General features: G+C 38.9%; 2 protein-coding genes across 2 annotated transcripts; one reads left to right on the top strand and one right to left on the bottom strand.

The window, feature by feature from the left end:
• The first annotated feature begins 14,603 nt into the window (after window positions 1-14,603).
• Window positions 14,604-16,858, top strand: LOC103456208 (uncharacterized). The gene is made up of 4 exons (XM_008395873.4): window positions 14,604-15,048; window positions 15,173-15,287; window positions 15,478-15,592; window positions 15,746-16,858. The coding sequence occupies exons 1-4, from the start codon at window positions 14,948-14,950 to the stop codon at window positions 16,642-16,644; spliced, it is 1,230 nt and encodes a 409-aa protein (XP_008394095.1). The 5' UTR covers window positions 14,604-14,947; the 3' UTR covers window positions 16,645-16,858.
• A 768-nt stretch (window positions 16,859-17,626) lies between these two features.
• Window positions 17,627-20,866, bottom strand: LOC103456209 (uncharacterized). The gene is made up of 4 exons (XM_008395874.4): window positions 20,258-20,866; window positions 19,903-20,058; window positions 18,931-19,377; window positions 17,627-18,659 (listed from the first exon to the last, which is right to left on the bottom strand). The coding sequence occupies exons 1-4, from the start codon at window positions 20,585-20,587 to the stop codon at window positions 17,730-17,732; spliced, it is 1,863 nt and encodes a 620-aa protein (XP_008394096.1). The 5' UTR covers window positions 20,588-20,866; the 3' UTR covers window positions 17,627-17,729.
• Between the last annotated feature and the right edge of the window lie 2,029 nt (window positions 20,867-22,895).

The following is a 22,895-nucleotide window of genomic DNA, read 5'->3' as shown; positions in this document are numbered from 1 at the left end:
GAGATGAGATTGATGACAACCCAAAAGCGTTAATTTATTTTATTTTCTTAATAATTTATTTTATTAATTTTTTGTTTGGAGGGAATTAAGGGGATTTAATACTAAATGACGCGATTTATGTGTGAAACCTGATTACACTCGAATTAAACCTGAAGAGATTCCTTACAATCCTTAATCCTCGATATTTTTTTTATTAATTTGAAAGCGTGCATGACATAGTAATCATAATAAAGTATGCATGGTGGGGGTATTTGTGTTTCGGTGATGAAGAATGGATAATACACATAAATAAAAATTATTTATATTAAAACATATAGTGGAACAGGTCGTATTTTACTACATTAAAAATAAAGGAAAACTAATGAAAAGGGTTTGAGAACTTTGAGTTTTAACGATAAGGACAAAATAAAGGGTAAAGTGAATAGTACCATGATTGACTTTTTAGTGTAAAAATGTGGTTTTTCATTAAAGTGAACAGTACCAGAAGCTTTTCGTTAAAGTTCCCTAAAAATAATTCATAGTGATTTAGGATGAATTTGAAACCAATTTTTTATCAAGCGAATCACATTGTGGCTGTCAGAAAAAAACTGAATTACTCTACGAGTTATTTTAGGGAAATTTTATTTGAACTCATTAAACTTTTTTCTACATCCAACTTAAATTTTGAATGTGAATTGTTATTTTTATTCTACTGTATAATTACTACTAACTACAAAATAAAATTAACAATAAACTAAAATGTATCAATAAACCCACATCTAAAAATCAAATCCTACCATCATGGAATCTTTATCCTACGTTCATTCCAACTAAAACCTAAGACGCTTTCCTAGAGAAAAACAATCTCTTTTTGAACGATGGATGGTGATTTAGAAGTTTTGAATCCTCCAACTAAAGTATGAATCAATTTTTGCAAGTTTTTTTTTTTCCTCGTTTGATTTCAATTTTTATTAGGATTTAGGAACAAAATCAGCACATTTTCTAAAGCATAATTACTAGCAGAAACATATACATACGTTTAAAATTTTAAAGTCTAGCAACTTGTGCGAATGTCACGCTTTATTCTCCTTTCATTTGTGAAGGGTGGAGGCTATACTTTGCTTGTAGTTTTGATGGCAATGCATAGCAGCACTATAGCTATTGTTCTTGAATTTAAAGTTGTTGAGATGCTTCTATCCGGTGAAACAAATGTATGTAGTCTCCAAAATCGTCCCCTTCTTTCTCTTGTTTCAATCAATATTGGTTTTCATAATTTAATTCGGTTGTTTGGATGTCGAAAATATTTTGATTTCATTAAAATATAGAAACGTGAGGTTCAAGTAGGTTCATAGCATGGAAAAATATGCCTTCAAATTTAGAGTTTATTTTTTTATCTTGATTATGATAATTAAAACATAATCTTGTTTTGATTATGAAATTATTAGGTACCCTTATCATCATTTAATGGGAAGAAACTGTGCCTCTACTTCTCTGCAAATTGGTGTAGGCCTTGCAATTACCCCTCAGCATTGCAAGAACATGACTTTATGAAATGCTTAGAGTGGAAGGCAAAAAGTTTAAGACAATCTTTGTCTCTTTTCGGTTGTGATCAGGTAAAAAATGAACACTTCAAGTGCATGCCATGGCTGGCATTGAACGGATGCTATTTTTCATAAAAGATTGAGTAACATCTACCGCATAGAATGAGTTGTAGAATGTTGATTTTGGGTCTTTATTTTTTAAATGGTTGTAAAGATAAATTTATATATTGAATTTGGTTTGTGATGGTAGTTTAGGTAGTAAGTTGGGTTTAAAGAGATATTGAAAATTTAATTAAAAGTAATGTTGGTTTAGAAAGTTAGTTAGATGTATAAAGAACCTATATGGGTTCAAATAAAATTTTTCGTCTTTTTTTCTCCGAAAGGAAGTTGTTTGTACCATACTCGACCAATCCCGAAACTACTGAGCACCAATCAACGTCATACCGTCAAGGACCCAACCTCAAACCAGGAGGCCAATCACAGCGTGACACGTGTCGACATCAGAAGCCAATCATAGCGCGACACGTGTCAACATCATAAGCCAATCACAACACGACACGTGTTAATGTCAGAATGAAACTAGAAACTCTCTTCTATAAATAGAGATCATTCTCTCACAATATTTCCTAATGTCATTAGTACTAAATCATTCACTAGTACTCACTAAAGGAGAGTTTGAACCTATGTACTTGTGTAAACTCTTCACAATTAATGAGAACTCATCTACTATGTGGACGTAACCAATCTGGGTGAACCACGTACATCTTGTGTTTGCTTCCCTATCTCTATCCATTTACTTACTTATCCACACTAGTGACCGGAGCAATCTAGCGAAGGTCACAAACTTAACACTTATTGTGGTACCAAAGTCCTCGCTGATTTTGTGCATCAACATTTGGTGTCGTCTGTGGGAACGACACTTATTCCCACTCTCTTCAGCTTTGTCAAACTGGTTTCCACCATTCGTACACTCTCTTTTGACCAGGCTTCCCTTTCCAACATGGGGAGCGAAGGAAGCCACAACACACAGAATGACACCCCTCTTGCACTTAGTGCGAAGCAACGAAAGAAGGAATGAAAGAGGGTTGCTCTTCAAGCTAAAGTCGATGAGCTAGAAGCTCAGAACAACAAGATAACAATAAAGAATGAGGTCCTCCATGAGCAGTATGAGAAGCTCTTTGAGATGCTCCACGAAACTAGGCGTACTCAAACACGCTAGTTTGTTACCCCTATGGACATCAACCATCATCTGGGTGCCCTCCAACACGAAGGGTCACCACCCTTCGACATGGGTATCCCTGATGAGGAGCGAGCTAATCATCAAAACATTGATCAACATGAGACTTCTCTCAACCCAGATGCTTTGACCCGAAGTAGAAGAACTGGAGGAAGACACATCCTTGCAGAAGGGTTGGAATGATCGAAAGTCGTTTATCGTGACTACCAAGACTTCCTAAAGCAACGTCGAGAGAATGCCCTCCACATATGCTCGAAGATCAATGACTCAAGGGTTTCTGAAAGACTCGGTCCCCTCCCACAACCTAGGCCAGCTGCCAATTTAGGGAAGGAACAACAGGTCCTAGAGGAATATGAAGGTACGGGGGACTCTAAGGTATTCCGACAAACTCGCCCTAGAAGTCAGTATGGCGAGTCCAAGAAAAAACCACACGCCCATACTCAAACTTTGCTACTTCCAAGAGGCGATGAAGACTGACGAAAGAAAATTCCAGTGGTACATAACTCTACTCATGACCCCCTTGTCCTACAGCTCCTTGAGGAAGTAAACAAGTTGAAGGCCGAACGTCAGGCCGAGATACCTGACTGGAACTAACCCAGGCCTGACCCCTCTCACAAGAAGGATAATCGACACCTCCCTTTAAGCGAAGACAAAACAAAAGCTTGGTTTACAACTCTATACTGGAATGGAGGACCCAATTGAACACCTTAACCTCTTTGAGTCCACCATGGTATATCAGATGCACACCGACGAAGAGCGATGTCTTTTCTTCCCCTCCATCCTCTCTGGCGGAGCTTTAAACTGGTATTGTCATCTTCCACCTGAGACAGTAGACTCATTTGAGGAATTGAGGAAACTGTTTGTTTCTCTACACATCTTACAGACCGATCACTTGCATTCTGCAGATAACTTGTACACTATTCACCAGAAGCCAGACGAGTCACTACGAGAGTATGCCGGTCGCTTCAGCCATGAGTATTCTCGCTGCATTGAGGCATATGACAAGACCGCCCTCAAGGCCTTCACGGCAGGCCTACATGATTGTTTCTTCAAGTACATGATCAATGCTAACACTTGGAAGACTTACTCTGAGGTGATGGCACAGACTTACAACCACGCATCCGTCGAAGCAAGGACATACCAATGGAACCCCCATATGGTTAACCCTTATCAACAAATGGGAAGTGGAAGTCAAGTTTTACCAAGTGAGGAGATATTGGCCATTCAGACACCCATTGTATCATCTCCTGCCTCATTTAGCTATTCGCTAAGTCACCAAACGTATCTGTCTCTTGGTAAGAGGAAGGATTTTTACTCTCAGCAAGCCCATTACAACAAGAGGGATAAAAGTTCGTATCAAGACAACTAGGGTAAACATATGGTCGACTATTATGACTATGGGGCCAAGCCTTACTCTTTCAAAGTGGGGGATTAGGTACTAAAGGAAATGCTATTATAAGAAGACATACACAAGCCATTCGACAAATATTTAAAGAAGAGGGAATTCAGATAACTTCTTCTGAGTCTTTTGCGTTCATAGCACTGGAACACTTGGGCTACGCTGACCTACCCTTATACTCTAACTCAAAGCTTCAACATGCGTACTTTGACACAAAGTATGTGATACTAAGTGTTACAACCAACATGGTTCATATATCAAAAGCATGGATCCCTTCATGCATAGTAAAACATTCATAAGCATCACTCATATCAATCAACATAAACATTATACATTCCAACACATTCATATATAAACATCATACATTCCAACACATTCATACATAAGCATCATACATTCCAACACATCCATACATAAGCCAACTATGCTTCGAAAAGGTTCAACGTACTTTGTGTCTTCGACACTTGCTACAATGTACCTCGACACCTTACCTTTATTCTCACCAACCAGGTGATGAAATGTGAAGAAAGAACGCATCTTTATGCCACCAACCAGGTGATGAAATGTACAACCAGTACTCTAATATCATTTGACAACTTGCCATTCATGCTACCAACCAAGTGAAGAAGGAACTCATCTTCATGCCACCAACTAGGTGATGAAATGTACAACCCGTACTCTAATATCATTTGGTAACTTGCCACTCATGCCACCAACCAGGTGAATAAGGAACTCATCTTCATGCCACCAACCAGGTGATGAAATGTACAACACGTACTCTAATATCATTTGACAACTTGCCACTCATGCCACCAATCAGGTGAAGAAGGAACTCATCTTCATGCCACAAACCAAGTGATGAAATGTACAACCCATACTTTCCTTCATGCCACCAACCAGGTGATGAAATGTACAACCAGTACTCTAATATCATTTGACAACTTGCCACTCATGCCACCAACCAGGTGAAGAAGGAACTCATCTTCATGCCACAAACCAGGTGATGAAATGTACAACCCGTACTCTCATTCATGCCACCAACCAGGTGATGAAATGTACAACCCGTACTTTAATATCATTTGGCAACTTGCCATTCATGCCACCAACCAGGTGAAAAAGGAACTCATCCTCGTGCCACCAACCAGGTGATGAAAGGTGATGAAGGAACTCACTTTTGTACCACCAACCAAGTGATGATAGCAACCCGCCATTCATTCCACCTACCAGAAAACGAGTGGTACAACTTGTACATATGAACTCCTAGCATTCAGAAATCATCAAAAACCCTCAAGCTTGACAACTCAACTAGGGGAGCACTTATGCCCAACAAGAGTTATAGTCACCAACAAAGTCTTATTGCAAGCCAACAACAACTTCAGTGCATGGCATACGAAGATCAAGCTATTCATCCATTTTACATCTGCTTCAGACATTTCCCCTTTGTAACAGTGCAAAAACTACAACTCGTAGAAAGCTTCACACTCTTGATCAAGACAATGTGAATCAAAACCAATTTATGATGTCAACAAAAGCTTCATCAAAGGAGTTCAACCACAATTTTCAAAAGCTTCACACACTCTTGATCAAGACAGTGTGAAGCAAAACCAATTTATGGTGCCAACAAGAGCTTCATCAATGGAGGACAACCACAATTCTTAAAAGCTTCACACTCTTGATCAAGACAGTGTGAAGCAAAACCAATTTATGGTGCCAACAAGAGCTTCATCAAATGAGTTCAACCACAATTCTCAAAAGCTTCACACACTCTTGATCAAGACAATGTGAAGTAAAACCAATTTATAGTGCCAACAAGAGCTTCATCAATGGAGGGCAACCACAATTCTCAAAAGCTTCACACACACTCTTGATCAAGACAGTGTGAAGCAAAACCAATTTATGATGCCAATAAGAACTTCATCAATGGAGGGCAACCACAATTCTCAAAAGCTTCACACACTCTTGATCAAGACAGTGTGAATCAAAACCAATTTATGGTGCCAACAAAAGCTTCATCAAAGGAGTTCAACCACAATTCTCAAAAGCTTCACACACTCTTAATCAAGATAGTGTTAAGCAAAACCAATTTATGGTGCAAACAAGAGCTTTACCAATTATTCAACTTGGCAGGTTCGAGCAAATAGGCGTTGGGCCATATTAGACATAGAACCTGCACACTAAACACTGAGAGCCAGAGAATCTTTAACAGCAAACTCATCTGACTGTTTGGAAAATAGTCTGTTATCTTTGGGAGTGAGAATGTTCCTGGCCACCACTGCAGCGATCATATCATTCTTCATTACAGAGTCTTTAACAGTAAGAGGACCAATAGGGGATAAGAAGGATGAGCGCCATATGTTGTCTTGAGAAGGCATGACTGCCTCTTCATCAAAGTTCAAGTCAAAACGACTGTCGGATGGGCCAAACATTCTTAGAAATGATAAAGGAGAAATAAAGTGTAATAAATCTCTGAAGTAAGGGGAAAATTCCTACAAGCAATAACTCTCTGAATGTACTTCTTGAACACAATTGGTGCCTTTATAAAAGAAAGGGCAACATGGTCGTTGGTTTAAAAATCGAAGAGGCATCACTCTCCAGATTCCGAAGAGGCACCACTTTCCACACACAACATCAGCTCATCGGGTACCACATATAACTTTGCCAAAGATCTCTGACAAAGTTTAGACACATAAATTTTGAAGGTCCAGCTACCATACTATTACCCACAAGGGTAAAGGAACAGCACCACTGCTTGATAACTAGAAAGTCCCAATGTGTGTCAACCTCCGTGCTCCGTGGCAAGGCAGATTGTTTACTCAAAAATCGAAAAGGTACCACCTTCCGAATCTCGAGAGCTAGACTCCCAACATGATTGCTTTCTCAAAAATTGAAGAGACACTGCTCTTCGATTCTCGAGAGCCAGACTCCCAACAAGATTACGTGTTCAAAAATCGAAGAGGCACCGCCCTTCGAATCTCGAGAGCTAGACTCCCAACATGATTACTTTCTAAAAAATTAAAGAGACACTGCTCTTCGAATCTCAAGAGTCATACTCCCAACAAGATTGCTTTCTCAAAAATCGAAGAGGCACCGTTCTCTAAATCTCCAGAGCCAGATCCCTGGCAGGATTGCTTGTTCGAAAACCGAAGAGGCACCACTCTCCGAACTTCGAGCCAGATTTCCTTGGATAAAGTTTGTCTGCAATCTTCACACGCAACATTAGATTTCCAGATACTACAGTCCACTTTTTTAAAGTGCTATGACAAAGTTAAAATACGTGAAGCTTGCAGCTCCCACTACATTACTATGACAAAGAAGGGTAAAGGAATAACATTACTACTTGTTGTTAGGGAGACTCCTATATGTGTCGACCTCCATCCTCTACAGCCAGGCAGACCTGCAAATAAAAAAAAATGCTCAACTTTTCTTCACATCCGAGAGGGCACTATCAGTAGAGTCTCTCGAAATACTCAGCTTCTTTCCTTCTGATAATACCTCTGCAAACAAGCCACACCAGAGCAAGAGTATCTCATATCATCAAGGTTAAAAGCAAGAGTATCCCATATCATGATTTTTCCATGTCTTTTCCTTTGGCCTTGTTCTTACCTACAAGACAAGGAGAAAGAGAGCAATAAGTCAGCACTTGGAATCAAGCTTCCAGTCAGGAACTGACTGCCTGGAACCCTTTGCCTGATTACTTACCTGGCATTGCTCTCGAGTACTCATCTTCAACATTTTATGCTTCCAGAGAAGATACCACATCTGCCTGAGAAACAGATAGGGCAAGTGAGAATGATACAATAAAGCATGTTGAGACAAGCGTAACAGAACACGTGTCGATACATCCACTACTTTGTCAACAGCAAAAGTATCCCATATCATCAGGGTCGAACGTACTCTAGATTTGATGGACTTGTTTTGACCTTCAAATTCTTGAGTCGGCCTTATACTCTAGAAGGAAACCAGAAAACCCTCCAGCCCAGTTCAAGAATAAGCATGTGGAAAGTTACTTCTTCAAAAGCAAAAGTATCTCATATCATATCTTCTCCATTTGCTTCTCCTTATCCTTGTTGTTATTTACGACACAAGGGTAATGAGAACAATCAACCGGCAGTCGAAGTCGAACCTCCGATCCAGGTTGCTTGCTTGGAAGTCTGATTGCTTACCTTGTTTGTTACCTCATTCGGCAAATCTCCTAGCTTGGCGATTTGGGAGACTCCTACTATAGGGTTTGTATCGCACTTGACCCAGCCCGAAACTACAAGTAAGCTTCAAGTGAAATTGATACATTACCTTGTGCATCTTTACAGGTTAAAGATACCACCCCTGGATGGAAGAAAAGTACTTCCAGAGAAGATGCCACATCTACATATGAGACAGATAAGGTAAGTGAAAATGATACCACACTTCAGTACTTAGAAGTTTCGTGATTACTCAATAGCTTGGATCTTGCAAGTCCCCAACCGAATAGCTTCCCTCACTTGGGAACTTAGGGAAGCACTGTTTTACCATACTTGACCAATCCTGAAACTAATGAGCACCGATCAACGTTATACTGTCAAGCACCCAGAAGAGTTTCCCTCCAACCAGGAGGCCAATCACAGCACGACATGTGTTGACATCAGAAGCCAATCATAGCGCGACACGTGTCAACATCATAAGCCAATCACAACACGACACGTGTCAATGTCAGAATGAAACTAGAAACTATCTTCTATAAATAGAGATTATTCTCTCACAATATTTCCTAATGTCATTTGTACTAAATCATTCACCAGTACTCATTAAAAGGAGAGCTTGAATCTATGTACTTGTGTAAACCCTTCACAATTAATGAGAACTCCTCTACTTCGTGGACGTAACCAATCTGGGTGAACCACGTACATCTTGTAGTTGCTTCCCTGTCCCTGTCCATTTACTTACTTATCCACACTAGTGACTAGAGCAATCTAGTGAAGGTCACAAATTTAACACTTTATGTTTTACCAAAGTCCTCACTGATTTTGCGTATCAACAGAAGTAAATTGCCATAACGAAGTGAACAAGTAGTCATTTTAATGCCAAAAGTTTGTCTAAAAAACCAGAGCCGTTGGATTGGGACGATGACGGAGGGTGTTCGAAGGCTTGGATCACAGAAGTGGTCAGTTTTAATGGAGGGATATTTCTTGGATGAAGGCAGATTGTCTGCCCTCTCATTACCATGCCCTTCCCATCCTCTTATACATTGTGCGGTCACGGTTAAGCTACGTCAACATTTTATATTGATTTTTTATAGAGATAATAAACATCTTGATGTAGCTTAACCGCACAAATAAGAGGGGATGTGAAATGCATGGTTAAGGGAGGGTAGACAATCTGCCTCCGTCTAGGATATGTGGTAGATGCACACATGGGCAGCATGCAAGTGATGTGGACCCCCTCTTGTAAGTGGGAGAGGTTATGATCACTTGGCCCCCATATTGATTTTCGGTGGTGGGGACTTGGATGACAAAAAAAACACACAAATATCAAAGTTTTGATATTTTTTTAAGGAAAACTAATGAAAATAATTTGAAAACTTTGAGTTTTAACGATAAGGACAAAATAAAGGGTAAAGTGAATAGTATCATGATTGACTTTTTAGTATAAAAATATAATTTTTCGTTAAAGTAAATAGTACCAGAAACTTTTTGTTAAAATCCTTTTTTTTCTAAGCATTGAAGCCACACTCAAACCTGTAAGAAGCTCTTTGAAAGAACAACTTTATATTTGACGCACACCAAAAGTTATATATATATTTTTTAAATAAAAATAATTGGTAACAAGTTAGGTTATTTATTATTTTTTGTCATAGCCCGTCCCGGAGATGTACATTATTTTATTCTCGATGATGTGAAAAGATGGAATTACCCTTGAGCGTTGATGGCATGGTGTGACTAAGTTTTGGTTTAAGGACCAATTTGATGAATCCCTAGTATGTTGGACCCAATTGCAAGTAAGGAAAATATTGGTTTGATTGGTGGATATGCAAATAGGACCACACACACATCCACATCACCTTCTCTCTCTCACTCCCGCACTCTCTCTCGGTTTCACTCTCTCTCTCTCATTCGAACTCGTACGGACAAACACCCAAAACCCTTGAAACTTCACGGATCGTGGTCAAAGTTGGCACCATTGTGTTCGTGAAGCTCATACGAGTCGATTGGTACTCATTTCAGGTAATGATACCTTCGAAAACCCTAGTTTTTCCTAACCCCCGATTTGTGCACTATTCATGCACATGTAATTATGGATGTTTTTGGGAATTTGAAGCTTGTAAGAAGCTTAGTGAGGTCCCAAGGAAGCTCAGAGTGCTTTGTTTGAAGGTTATGGACGTTGGGATCGTGTGGACGAAGTTTGGCTGGTTTTTCTTGGAATTCTCCGGTGAGATCCCGTGACTTTTATAACTTTAAATTAGTATGATTGTGTTCTACAAGTTAAGAGCTTCATTTTGATATAAATTGCATGAAAAATGGTGCAAAAACAAGTGAGAAATAGGCAGTTGCAAGTCTGCCCAGAATCCGGCGCCGGTGACACTGTTTCGGCGTCTGGAGGTTAAAGATGATGCGCGTGAGACCGTGCTCTCCTCGGCGCGTGAGGGCGCGTGAGCCACAAAAAAATTTATCTAAAAATATCACGATGTTCGTGAGGTTGTGTAGGTTACGTTGGTATATTCAAATACCAAAATTGAGCTTTGTATGAGAAGTTATTAGCTAGTTTTGTCTATGTGCTTAAAATAACATTTTTATAGTTAATTCGCATATAGGTGAGACTTATCCCGAAGACGAGCGTATCCATGGGCGACTTGAGGGCTACGACCTTTCGACATATCAGTGAGTCGACTTTTGTTTTCAGTATATATTTATATACTTGATATATTTCCCAGGGATGCATTTTATGGAAAATATGCTTTGAAATAATATTCCAAATGCTTTTATATTCTGTATATACATTTCATGATTGCATATATATAAATGTGGTGCTGTGGAGGCACAGGTAAGTTTAGGTAGTTTATGTTTGGTATGTGAATCATCGATGATATGATATGTGATTGAGTAATGTTGAGCTCATAAAACTGCACCTAAGGTGATTGTGATTTATCCAGAGATATGAAGTACATGCCTGTTTATTTACGTCACCTCCCGCACTATATGCTCATATTGGATCCAACTTAAGTGCACAGTCTTGTTGTACATACCTTATTTATGGTTCCGACTCGTAGGTGACTAGCGATTTATTGCCCGGCTATTATGAGAGAGTAAAATTGAGCATAATTATATTACACGAAATCTTGTCGTACAGACCTCTTTTTAGTGGTTCCGACTTATGTGCAGTATATTGCCGTATATGTCATTGTAGCGACTCCGGCTAGATTGACTTTTGAGCTATGAATTCAGCCGTACAGACTACCACAAGGGTTCCGGCTAACATACCATATTTATGTGAATTTATTCTTACCTGAATTGCTTACTCTGTTGTATCTTGGCATGGCATACATTTTAATAATTAAGTGAAGCATGAATTGAATTGATATGATTTTATATCTATATATTATGCATATTATATATTGATTATAGGAAAAATTATACATGTTTTATAGCGAGGGGTTAGTATATTGATAAATGAAATGGTTTTGTAAACATTTGTTTTTGCCCACTCACGTTTTCTGTTTTGCGCCCTTCCATGTTTTAAGTAAGCTTGCTGTTGGTGGCTTGAGGACGTCGGCAGTTCTGACTTATCTAAATAATAGTAGGACATTCCTGGTATTGTATAACTAGTACTTGTCCTACTGTACTGCACCTAAACTTTTATGCTCTCAATAGGAGTGTTTACGTTTGTAACTAACTTTTATCACTCTCTGTTTAGTAGTGCACTCTAGTAATTTGGTTTTTGATTATTTGTATAATTCTTATCATTATTGCTTCCGCACTGTGCACATGGCTACGTCAGTCTCACGTGATGGCCATCATGCCTTGATCTCGGTCGGGGTGTGTCATTTTTAGGCTCGTAGGGTTTATAAAGAATTTGACCTAACATGTGGCGTACACCAAAATATATATTTGTATGTGTGTGTGTATATATATATATATATATATATTTTTTTTTTTTTTTAAATAACAACTGGTTGCAAGCTACGGATATCCATTTCTTCCGTATCCGAAAAAATGATGGAGAACTTCACTCTGCCCGTGATTGCAATTGTAAGAAGAATTGAATTTCACACCAAAGCTTGGTTTTGTGTCAACAATTTGATTTTGATATTGAGATGATATGATATTCGAGCTCAAAACTTTTGGTTTTAAGTAAAATATTATTAATTCACGCGACAAGTTATGCTAATATTAAGTTTATAACTCCTATAAAAACATGGTTATAATTAGTATAAATACTTTTGTCCGTACGCAATTATTATGCATATTATTTTAGTCTTGTTTTCTAGAAATAATATAATTTATATTAAATATATCTAAACTACAAAGATTCGAATACAGAATCTTAAATATAAAGACGAATCCTTTTAACCAACTGAGCTATAAAATATTTGCTGAATCCAGTATTCTTCTAAGCCTTGCAAGATTGTATTACACATTTACAACTATTTTTTGAGTTATTTTTCTTTTCCTACTACGTTGGCCCTCCCGAGTGGCCATATTGAGGAGGCTTTGGTGAGAAGGTAGGTTCTTTAGTAGGCGTTTGGATGCATCAAACGACTTATATTCACGTTTTTTTTTATATAACAATCGGTTGTAATAACACTTTTTTTTTTAACAACCGTAATTGTCTACACAAAAGGAGCGGAGAATGGGCTAAACCTCATGGATTATCAATAATGTAGTTCAAATTTTCTTTTGATGGGAATCGAATCTAAGACCTTTACTTACCAGTGAAGAGAAATATCATTAGACAATTGAGTGACATAATAACCCTTTCTTAAAAACCTATAAAATCAACCTCATTTGCAAACAGAAAAAATTGTATAAAACTAAGTGCGGTGCTGTGATTGTCCTAGCAGTTAAGCCAATTTTTTTTTAAGGAAAACTAATGAAAAGGGCTTGAAAACTTTGAGTTTTAATGATAAGGACAAAATAAAGGGTAAAGTGAATAGTACCATGATTGACTTTTTAGTGTAAAAATGTGATTTTTCGTTAAAGTTGAGAGTATCAGATGCTTTTAAATTAAAGTTCCATTTTTTTTAAGGAAAACTAATGAAAATGGCTTGAAAACTTTGAGTTTTAATGATAAGGACAAAATAAAGGGTAAAGTGAATAGTACCATGATTGACTTTTTAGTGTAAAAATGTGGTTTTTCGTTAAAGTGAACAGTACTGGATGCTTTTCGTTAAAGTTCCTTTTTTTTTAATCTTATTACGTCATAAAACCCGATAATATATAAAAGTTTCACTGGCCCATGTTGTGTGGGATTTGGGTCTCCCGTTGTTTTTCCCTGGGCAGCTTTGCGGTTGTTCTGTTGCGGGCCATTTTGTTTTTGGGCTCGTTGGTCATCTAATTTGTTCGGTCCTTATGCTTTTTTTTTTTCGTTATTTTGTTTGATTAGATTTTCGATTAGTTACCGATAGGTTTGAACTCACACAGTCATGTAAAGGTACAATTCTTTTTCACTACTATGATAAATGGCCACTTGATGTTCGGTCCTTTGCTTTAGGTGGTGATTGTTGGAAGCAAAGTGCAATTACAATTGAAGAAAGAAAAAAATAATAATAATGACCCTATAATGCTCAAGTCGTTGGACTCGTTACGTGCAGTGAGAGACATGAAGCGGTATACTAAGGTGATAGTGTGTCGAAATTTATTTTCCATTTTCACTTAGGTGGTCGTGTCTCATAACACATCATACGTTGTCATTTATTTTGTCTGATATACCAAATAGAAGAAATGGATGCAAAACACATGTACCACTCTTACTAATTAGTCTAATCTCTATCAACACACGTTATAACATGTTTTAATATTTTTTCACAAAGTATCGAGGACATAATCACGTCACAATGTAAGTTGACTGTCTTTTCTATTTTCTTGTTCCACCTTGAAAGATTGAACTTTTTAATTTTGTTTCAATTCATTTTTATTGGGTAAAGTAACAAGATTTAAATTCATGATGAGTTGTTAGCGACTAGAGAGAGTAGAGTAGAGTAGGTTTTTCGGAATTGGATTGGAAAGGAAGGAAGCAACAGTGTGAGGTTGGGGTTGCTTAATTAAAGGTGACGACCGACACTGACAAATACTTATCAGAAACTCTCAACTCATGAATGGATACACCCAGGCACAGACACAGACATGAGAGAGAGAGAGAGAGAGAGAGAGAGGGAGAGGGACACCTGGGGTGAGGGGAAGCAGGCATGTGGATGAGTGGGGGACACACGCAAAACCCCCCACCTCCTTCAATTCAATTTCAAACCCCAAGCCTACCCCCCCTTTGAAATTATTGAGTCTACAGAAAAACCCCAACCAAAAATAATAAAAAAAGCAATACAAACAAAACTCTCTCACCTCTCTCTCTCTCTCTCTCTCTCTCTCTCTCTCACACTCTTCTTTCGCTCTCCTCTACTTGAAGTCTTGGTGGAACTGCATTTTGGGTCAGTCAGTGTCCTTGAAAAGGAGAAGTCTTTGAGGGAAAGTTCAGAGTCTAGCAAGAAAAGTCACAACCAGAAGCTGCCTCAAGTTCCCAACTTCCCACAGAAGCTGCTTGACTTTTGCTTCTCTCTTAAGTCTAAACCCAACTCTTTCCTTCTCTCTCTAGAATTGGTTAGAGAGGATGCCAAGATCAGGGCTAAGACCATATGAATGTGTGAGAAGAGCTTGGCACAGTGAGAGGCACCAACCCATGAGAGGTTCTCTTATCAAAGAAATCTTCAGGTTCCCCCAACTCTCAATTTGTGCATGTCTGATTTTTTGGAATTTTTTTTTATTTTCTTTTCTGTGGGGGTTTGAAATGTTTAACTTAACCAGTAATCACTTATAAGTGCTTGTGCTTAAGTAGGGTTGTGAACGAGATCCATAGCTTAGCTACTAAGAAGAACAAAGAATGGCAAGAGAAGCTCCCAATTGTTGTTCTCAAAGCTGAAGAAATTATGTATTCCAAAGCCAATTCTGAGGTAATCTTTTTCGCTTTTTACTTTTTAATCTAAATACTAATTAGGTTGAGATTAAAAGTTAAATTTTTTCTTTATTTCTACTTTCTGCATTTTCTGAGTAGGAGAAACAGAGCTGTGATGTATACTACTGGATTTTTACTTATTTGGTTCCTTTAAAGTGTTGTGCTTTGCAATTTATGTTGTTTTATAGGCAGAATACATGGACCTTAAAACCCTTTGGGACAGAACAAATGATGCCATTAACACGATAATTCGGCGTGATGAGACTACTGAAACTGGAGAGTTTCTTCAGCCTTGTATTGAAGGTATCTACAACAAATTTGGATTGCATAATTTCTTGATATTGTTTAGTATTTGTTTCCGGATGTGCATATGTAGTTCTCCACTTAATATACTGTTAGTTTCCATTGTGCATAAACATGTGTGTTGACCTCTCAATTTTTTGTAAAACAACCCAGCTGCTCTCAATTTGGGGTGCATACCGAGAAGAGCTACGAGGAGTCAACGGAATACTAACCCAAGGTGTTATCTGATGCCCATGACTTCGCATGTCCCTAGCATTTCTCCTAGTGTGGTAGAGGATGCTAATATAAAAGATTACACGTCCAATTCGCAGTATAGGCCACATTGTTCAAATTTTGTGAACCCCAAAACTACTAATTCAACCCCTCTTGTTTTTGAACCTAGATGCCCTGTTGCCCAATATAATGACTGCAATACTATGAAGTTCACGGTTGCCTCCGAAAATGTTCCTCCTTCGGGTTATGACCAATGCTTCTCTAGGGAAAATCTGGCAACATCTAATTTTCCTAAATACCCTCTGTACTATGGAAATCTTCCTCAGTTCAAAGAACTGAAACCAGGTTTTGTTGTCCTTCCCAAACCAGTTTCCGACCCTTTAGAACCTGCCAAGATAGGAGTTATCCCAAACCTGCTCTGTAATGGAGATAAATCAAATAATAACACACAAACAGAAAGAAGGGACTACCATGAGAACCCATGTTTGATTGGCTGTGATTTGTCTCTGCGGTTAGGCCCGCTCTCTAGTCAACTCCCAAGTGGTGTGAACAGTCGGCCCCAGGAGGGCAAAGATGTTGGCGTTGAGCAGCGGTCGAAGTGTAGTGATCAGTCACTGCAATTTGATAAACAGTTTTCTCTCATTCCTAAGGGTAGTGAGTATGGACCAACAGACGCATGGGGTAGGTTGAGTTTTGAGGGCGAAGATATATACGTCCAAGCAGCAATGAGAAAGCGGAAGGCAGCTTTCAATCACCCAACAGAGGATTCAAAATTTTGTAGGCAGCCGGAGCTTCCTTTCAGCCACTTTAATGGAAGCATGAGGAATGGAGGTTCGTAGACTAACTGTTGCTTTAGTAAAGTTAGTTTTTCATTATATTGACATTGGCTTAGCGAATATGTTTTGCCAAAAGCTTCGTTATGCAATCTCGATGTACTTCCTAGTTCCTAGATTGGTAATGAACTGACTACATGAGTGAATGGACTTCTGATCTGCAATGTACAATTACTGGTATGCCATACATGTTGCTTTTGAGAATATAGAACTTTATGTACCGTACGGTGTTATAACATCACGAAGCTCTGGTGTTGTGAGTTAGAGATCCATTGGAATGTTCTGGATATGCACTTGTTGCATGAAACAGTTGTCTCACATTTAGTAGTTTAGACAGACATTCCATTGGTCCTTAGTTTTGGGGCTGAAAAGCTCGTCAATCCAAATTAGTTTTGGGGCTGAAAAGCTCGTCAATCCAAATGAATCTTTCTTCTTTGTTATGTGCCGCTTACATGATGTAGCAAATGTGAGACCCATGCAACCGGTGCAAGGACGTTTTTCCCGTTCGGGTTGTGTTTGGGGATGAGGTATGGGATCTATGTGAAAGGGAGGACACTCCCCCTCAAACCTTAACTTTTAATCTTTGATTCATTAGTCATTACAGATAAGGGTATGGACCCACCTTCTGATTTTGAGTAAGAAAAAATAAGGGATGGGGATCTTGTTTGTGTGCGTGAGTGGGGGACAAGAAATTTGTCTCTTTAATACTTGTATTATTTCAAGTAATTATTCTTTGTTTGCAATTGTCACTTTGTACAAGTGGTGGCTAATCTTTGTGTCCCCTCCCCCCCCCCCCCCCTCTCCTCTTCAGTCATTCGGTGGGGTCAACATATGCAGTTCTTTCTTTGTTTCAGCATATTGGCATATTCTCTAAGGACGCGAGGGTGACAGTATCTTAAGTTTATCACGTCCTATCATGTGTTTTAAATGAATTAGTTTATAATACCGTCATCTTGGCTTCCCAATTGTATGTAAGTTCTTCTCAAGGTTATGCCACAAAGTGGAATCTCATTGAAATTTCTACCTAGTCACAATAGTATCACAAAATGCTAAGGAATCAAACCCTTCTATACAATTCAGCTACTTGATTTCTAGTCTTCACCTGATGAGAGAGAGTAAGTGGAAGAAGTAGCAGAGGTCGACAAAGAAGAGGAGGAGGAGGAGGGGCAGGAGGTGTAGTGGAACTCGATCTGCAAACGCCGGTGAAGAGGTAAAATAGGAACTGCACTCTTTTCCTCTTCCTCCTCAAGCTCCTTAAGTGGTATGGCAGCAAGAAATCTTTTAATGAACTGTCTACAACACTCTTTTCCACTGCATATTACTTCTAATCTTTCCTCTGAATCATCCTCTGCTTTCTCTGTTTTCCCATGCATGATGCTCGAATCGTCGAATTTTAGTATGTATGCCTGGTTACACCCCTCAAAGAGCCTCTCACCCAAAGAGTCAATGATATAGTATGCATCAGCTTCAACCTTCAGCACGAAAAAATGGTCGTTCCAACTTACTATGTATATCCTCGGTTCGTAAAACTCTCTGTTTTTATCTATCTCATTCCATATGTCGTCGAACGACATGAGTCCCTTCAAGCTCTCGAACTTCTCCGGGCTGAAGAATCCGATAAAGGATTTCTCAGGCGAGACACCAACAGGTCTAAGATCAGCTTCCAAAACCGTTTCAAGGTCGAAGTGTTTGTTGGGAAATAGGTTTATGTAGGTCTCGTTGCTGCAGAGTTTTTGCCACTCTGAGGAACCTTGTGTGATGAGGCTGTCGAATTTGGATCTTGTAGGCATTGAGTGTTGGTGCGAATGCAGCCAGTGCGCAATGACCGCAACAAGGGCTGTGCAGGCACTCTCTCCGGCGGCCTTTTCACTCCGTTGATCAAAGGACGCAAAGAACGCATTGGTTTTGAGCTTTGCTTGCCCATCTCTGCTTTCTACTTCCCTTTCTTCCCAGCAATTTGTGGTGCATTTTCCATGCTCATGATCTGATTGTGAAGAATATTCAGCAGTACAATTTGATATCTGTATAAAAGTAAACCCAAATGAGCCTTTTGTCTTATTAGTAATAATCATTGAAAAGGCTGGAAGTGTATTCTGAAAACCATAAGTGCTTTTCAGGACGTTAGGCGAAAAAAATCTAGAAGTGCTTATGAGTCGTAGACGTGATTTTTTGAGAAGTGCACTGGTCTTTTGAGCAAAAGAACTTGACGTTCTTCTAATAAAAACACTTATAACAAAAGTGTTTATGAGCAAAAACGCCTCCTACAAAAACAATTCGAAATGGACTTAATACCTTTATAGAATCACTGAGATTGTTGTCAACGGAAATTGGCACTGCATTGTCCCTACTAGTCTTCTCAACAAAGGGCTCCACTTTTCTCCTAGGTGGTCTTCCATTCAACCACTTCCTCTTCCTCGAGAGCCAACTCTTCTGCCCCGAGTCAGACTGAGTCTCATGACTCGGGAACGACCCCGACTCTCCCTTTGAACTCAAATCTGCATTGACACCACCGTTAACGAGTCCATTCCCCAGTGACCCTTCTGAGTCAGACAAGAATGACTCGTCCCGGTCACTCATGCCCCGGTCCTCACGACTCTTCCTCTCATCGCTTGACTTCCTAAAGCTCCTGAAGTAGCTTACTCTTCGAACCAACTTGCCCTTGTCTGACTTGGTCGAGTCTTGACCGAGTGCTTCCGAGTCATACAAGTTTCTCACCTCAGCAAAGCTTATTAGACAAACCTGCGGGCACCATCAAACATTGAAAGTCCATAAGCTTACATTATTTGTTTGTAAGGATAATACTTGCATTCTTCCGAATACGTATTTTAGCTGTATAATTTAAAATCGAAACCTTCCGTCAATATACGTTTTTCCGCAAGTAAGTGGATATGTGCATCCCCTATGTGTTATCCTCATATGCCGTTTATCTGGTGTTATGTGATGTTACCAATAGTGAAACGGAAAGATGAAGAAAAAAATAATAATTCTGGTTATTAATATTACCCAATTAAGAGCAGATGATGTAATAAACTGGCCTTGCCTTAAATGGGATTTAAAACAGCTAATTAAGCATAGCTTTTATGTTCCAATAAAAGCGGCTGATCCCATTCATTTACGCTTAAGAAATGCAACTTTGTTTGTCTTGGTAAAATTAGACATGACTAAATAACTGAAGACACCATTAATCGTGTCTGTAAATTTGCAATTAATTAACTTTGAGTACCAAAAAAAAATAACTGAGAAAACAAAAAAAAGTTAATTTACCAAAAGGGTAGCTTCGCTGGGAGTCGTCCCCTCCATTTTCAAAGCAACAGAGAGCTTCCTCGGAATCTGAGACTCCATTGTCGATGCCAATTCTGCTAGGTTCAACGAAACGGTCCCGAAAACCGCCATATTACTCTTTTGCTCCGCACTCTCTCCCTGAAAATCACAAACGCAAAAGAATAATCAATTTCAAATATTCAACAACCAGAAGCAGAACCAAATCCGCTTGAGCGGATGTGCTCAACCTGTACACCCTGTACAGCCGAATTCGAATAGTTTAAAGTAGAACATCGCTTATATAAAGAAAACAAACACAAACCCATTAATGCTACATGATCAAAGATTAGAAACTTACGTGTAACAGGGTAAAAGTCAAATCCCAGGGACTAAAGTTCCCACCTTGCTTCGACCCAAAATTACAGAGGCTCTGGAATTCATCATCCCATTCAATGACTTGACGAGTCAAAAATCTCTGGCTGGTGTAGTTTTTCGGCTGCCTGGAAGATCTTCTTCCATAGAATGGAACCAAAACTCCAGGCCCTCCAGGCTTAGACCCTTTCCATTTCACCTCAATCACACCAACACTCTCTTTCTCCTTCTCAAAATTAAACCCTTGCAGCTTCAGCTGGCTCACCTTCACGTGAAACCTCTTTGTTCCGCCTGACGGCCACGGCGACCACTTCATCTTGTGCCGGTAATTATGATACGCTGATTCAACCAGACGTCAATCGAATCCACAACCTGATGACCTTTGGTCGTATGCCTTAGAAAGCCAACAAGTTACAAGGCGACCGGCGACCGATTCAGCTTCTTCAATGAATTCATGTGATGAAAGGTACGAATATTTATGAATTGAGTTGTAAAGGAAATTAAAGAAATGGGAGTCTTTCTTTATAGGGTCACAACGACAGCTGTGGTTTTCTATAAGCCTTCTGCATGGCCGAGTCTCTCAAGAGATCCCCATACGACTCCCAACCCCCCGCGTTTTAAACGACTCCGTGTGAGCGACCCAATTGGCCCACTTCACACGTTTTCGGATCCCACGTGAGTGTCACGTGAATATACGACTTGGATTATCTGGCATGTCATTGTTGTGACAGGTGTGCGGTGGGAGGCAGGGGATCGGAGCTTTGGGATTGGGGAGGGGTTTTGTCGTCATCCGGGGTGCTCGGGTGGTGACACGTCAACAAAGGACAGGTAATACCGCACGTGGGATTTGTTGTTGGGATTAAGTTACATGGAGGGAGGGATTTGGACGAATGAACAAGGCGTGTGTAAATGGGGGCCAATCGCATTGCGTAGTGGATGATCTTCCAATAAGAAACGTTGTTAATTTCTTCATATATTGCCACGTTTACTTGGATCTACGATGCTGTAGATCATTTTGAGGAGAAAATTACGTGCAATTTTATAAAAATTATAAGGCGATAATCGGACAATTGTAGTCTAAAATTCGCAATTACATTGCGTAGGAAAGATTAAGATAAGTTTTGAGTTATATTTCGTCTAACACAAAAGATGTAATTTATGTACTATGGTATGGAAATCTGAGTCTATAATATTACTTAAAAAAACATGACTATTTTCTTTTTTTTGATAAAATGATGTATAATGCTATATACGGAGGAGAAGATATGAACTTGATTGTAAGAAACTAGACCATTATCTTGACCAACTAGCGTAACTTTTGCAATTACATCACGATCTTTTATTCATGTAGATTATTTCTTATATTCATTTGAAATCTTGACCATTTTCGTGATCAGCTAATGTAACCTTTGAAATACTAGATCATTTCTTGGACCTATTCTTTCCTTTCTTGTCATCTATTTCAAATTATTTGAGCTTTTAGATCGGATGTCATGCACTGAGTGTATGATAATCTAAGCATAGAACTAGAAAAACATAAACAAATTAGAGAAAGGTTAGCTCCAGCCTCCAATTTTGTTGTTGTAGTACACATCATTTTGCACGAGAGTTTGTCTTGTTCGGGGGATTTGGTTAATTAGAGGTTAGCTGTCCTAAAACATTGGGAAGCCTCCAAGAGATAAAAGTTAAGCTTCCTATATAATCCTGTTAAGTACTTAATATTAGTGCACGAGTAGCTTTCGGTCCTTTAGTTTAATTAATATTAGATGTCTACATGCCACCTATGTGAGATTAACTTCTTAATTTGGCCTAATTGAATACGACAGACAAGGTTTTAGGACTTTTTGGGGTGGAAGTAGAAAGAATGAGAGGGAGTCGATCGCATCATATACAATATCATACCTAAATTTATACAGGTGTTGTGTTATAGTCATAATCTATCTGATTTTTATTGGTTGTATCACAATTTACATATGTAACTGATTGTATCGATTTTTTGTACTTTTCTTTTCAATATAGTTCGATTATCCTATCTCTCGTTTTAAGGAAAACCCGCAAAATATTGAACAAAGAAGATGTAAGAAAAATCCTAAAACTAATGTTGGGCCGTCATAAGGCCTTACCTATATAGAAAGTAGGCTTAGGATTGGCTTGATGGGAAATATGGCCCTCCCATATCTTTTGTGCTATAGAAATGGAGGGCTTGGATTTAATTGTGACCGGGTCATGCGCACACGATCCGCACAATCCATATGTGCAGCAGAGAAAATCTACAGATTCATTTCGGTTGCTTTGCCTTGCTTCCCCAAGTCCATATCTTTTTGAAGGACATTGGTAATCCACATTTGGAAATAAGAAAGTGTTATTCGCACATTTATTTATTTTTATTTTACATATATTTTTGTTAATTTTTTACCATTAGTTTTCTTTAATTTATTCAATCCGACAATAAGAAAAAAGGGTCTGAGAAGTAAAAATGGGTGTGCAAGGCAACACACCGTTGAAAATATTATAAGATGGATTCAAATTTCACTTGGGGCAATTCTTGAGTCATGTAAAGTCTCACATTGTAAATCAGACGAAATTCAGTCCCGCTTATATTTAACGGTTTAACTACTAATTGC

Source organism: Malus domestica, chromosome 15 (genome assembly GCF_042453785.1).
Source record: "Malus domestica chromosome 15, GDT2T_hap1".
Classification (NCBI taxonomy): Eukaryota; Viridiplantae; Streptophyta; class Magnoliopsida; order Rosales; family Rosaceae; genus Malus; species Malus domestica.
This window is presented reverse-complemented; position numbering and strand designations above follow the sequence as displayed.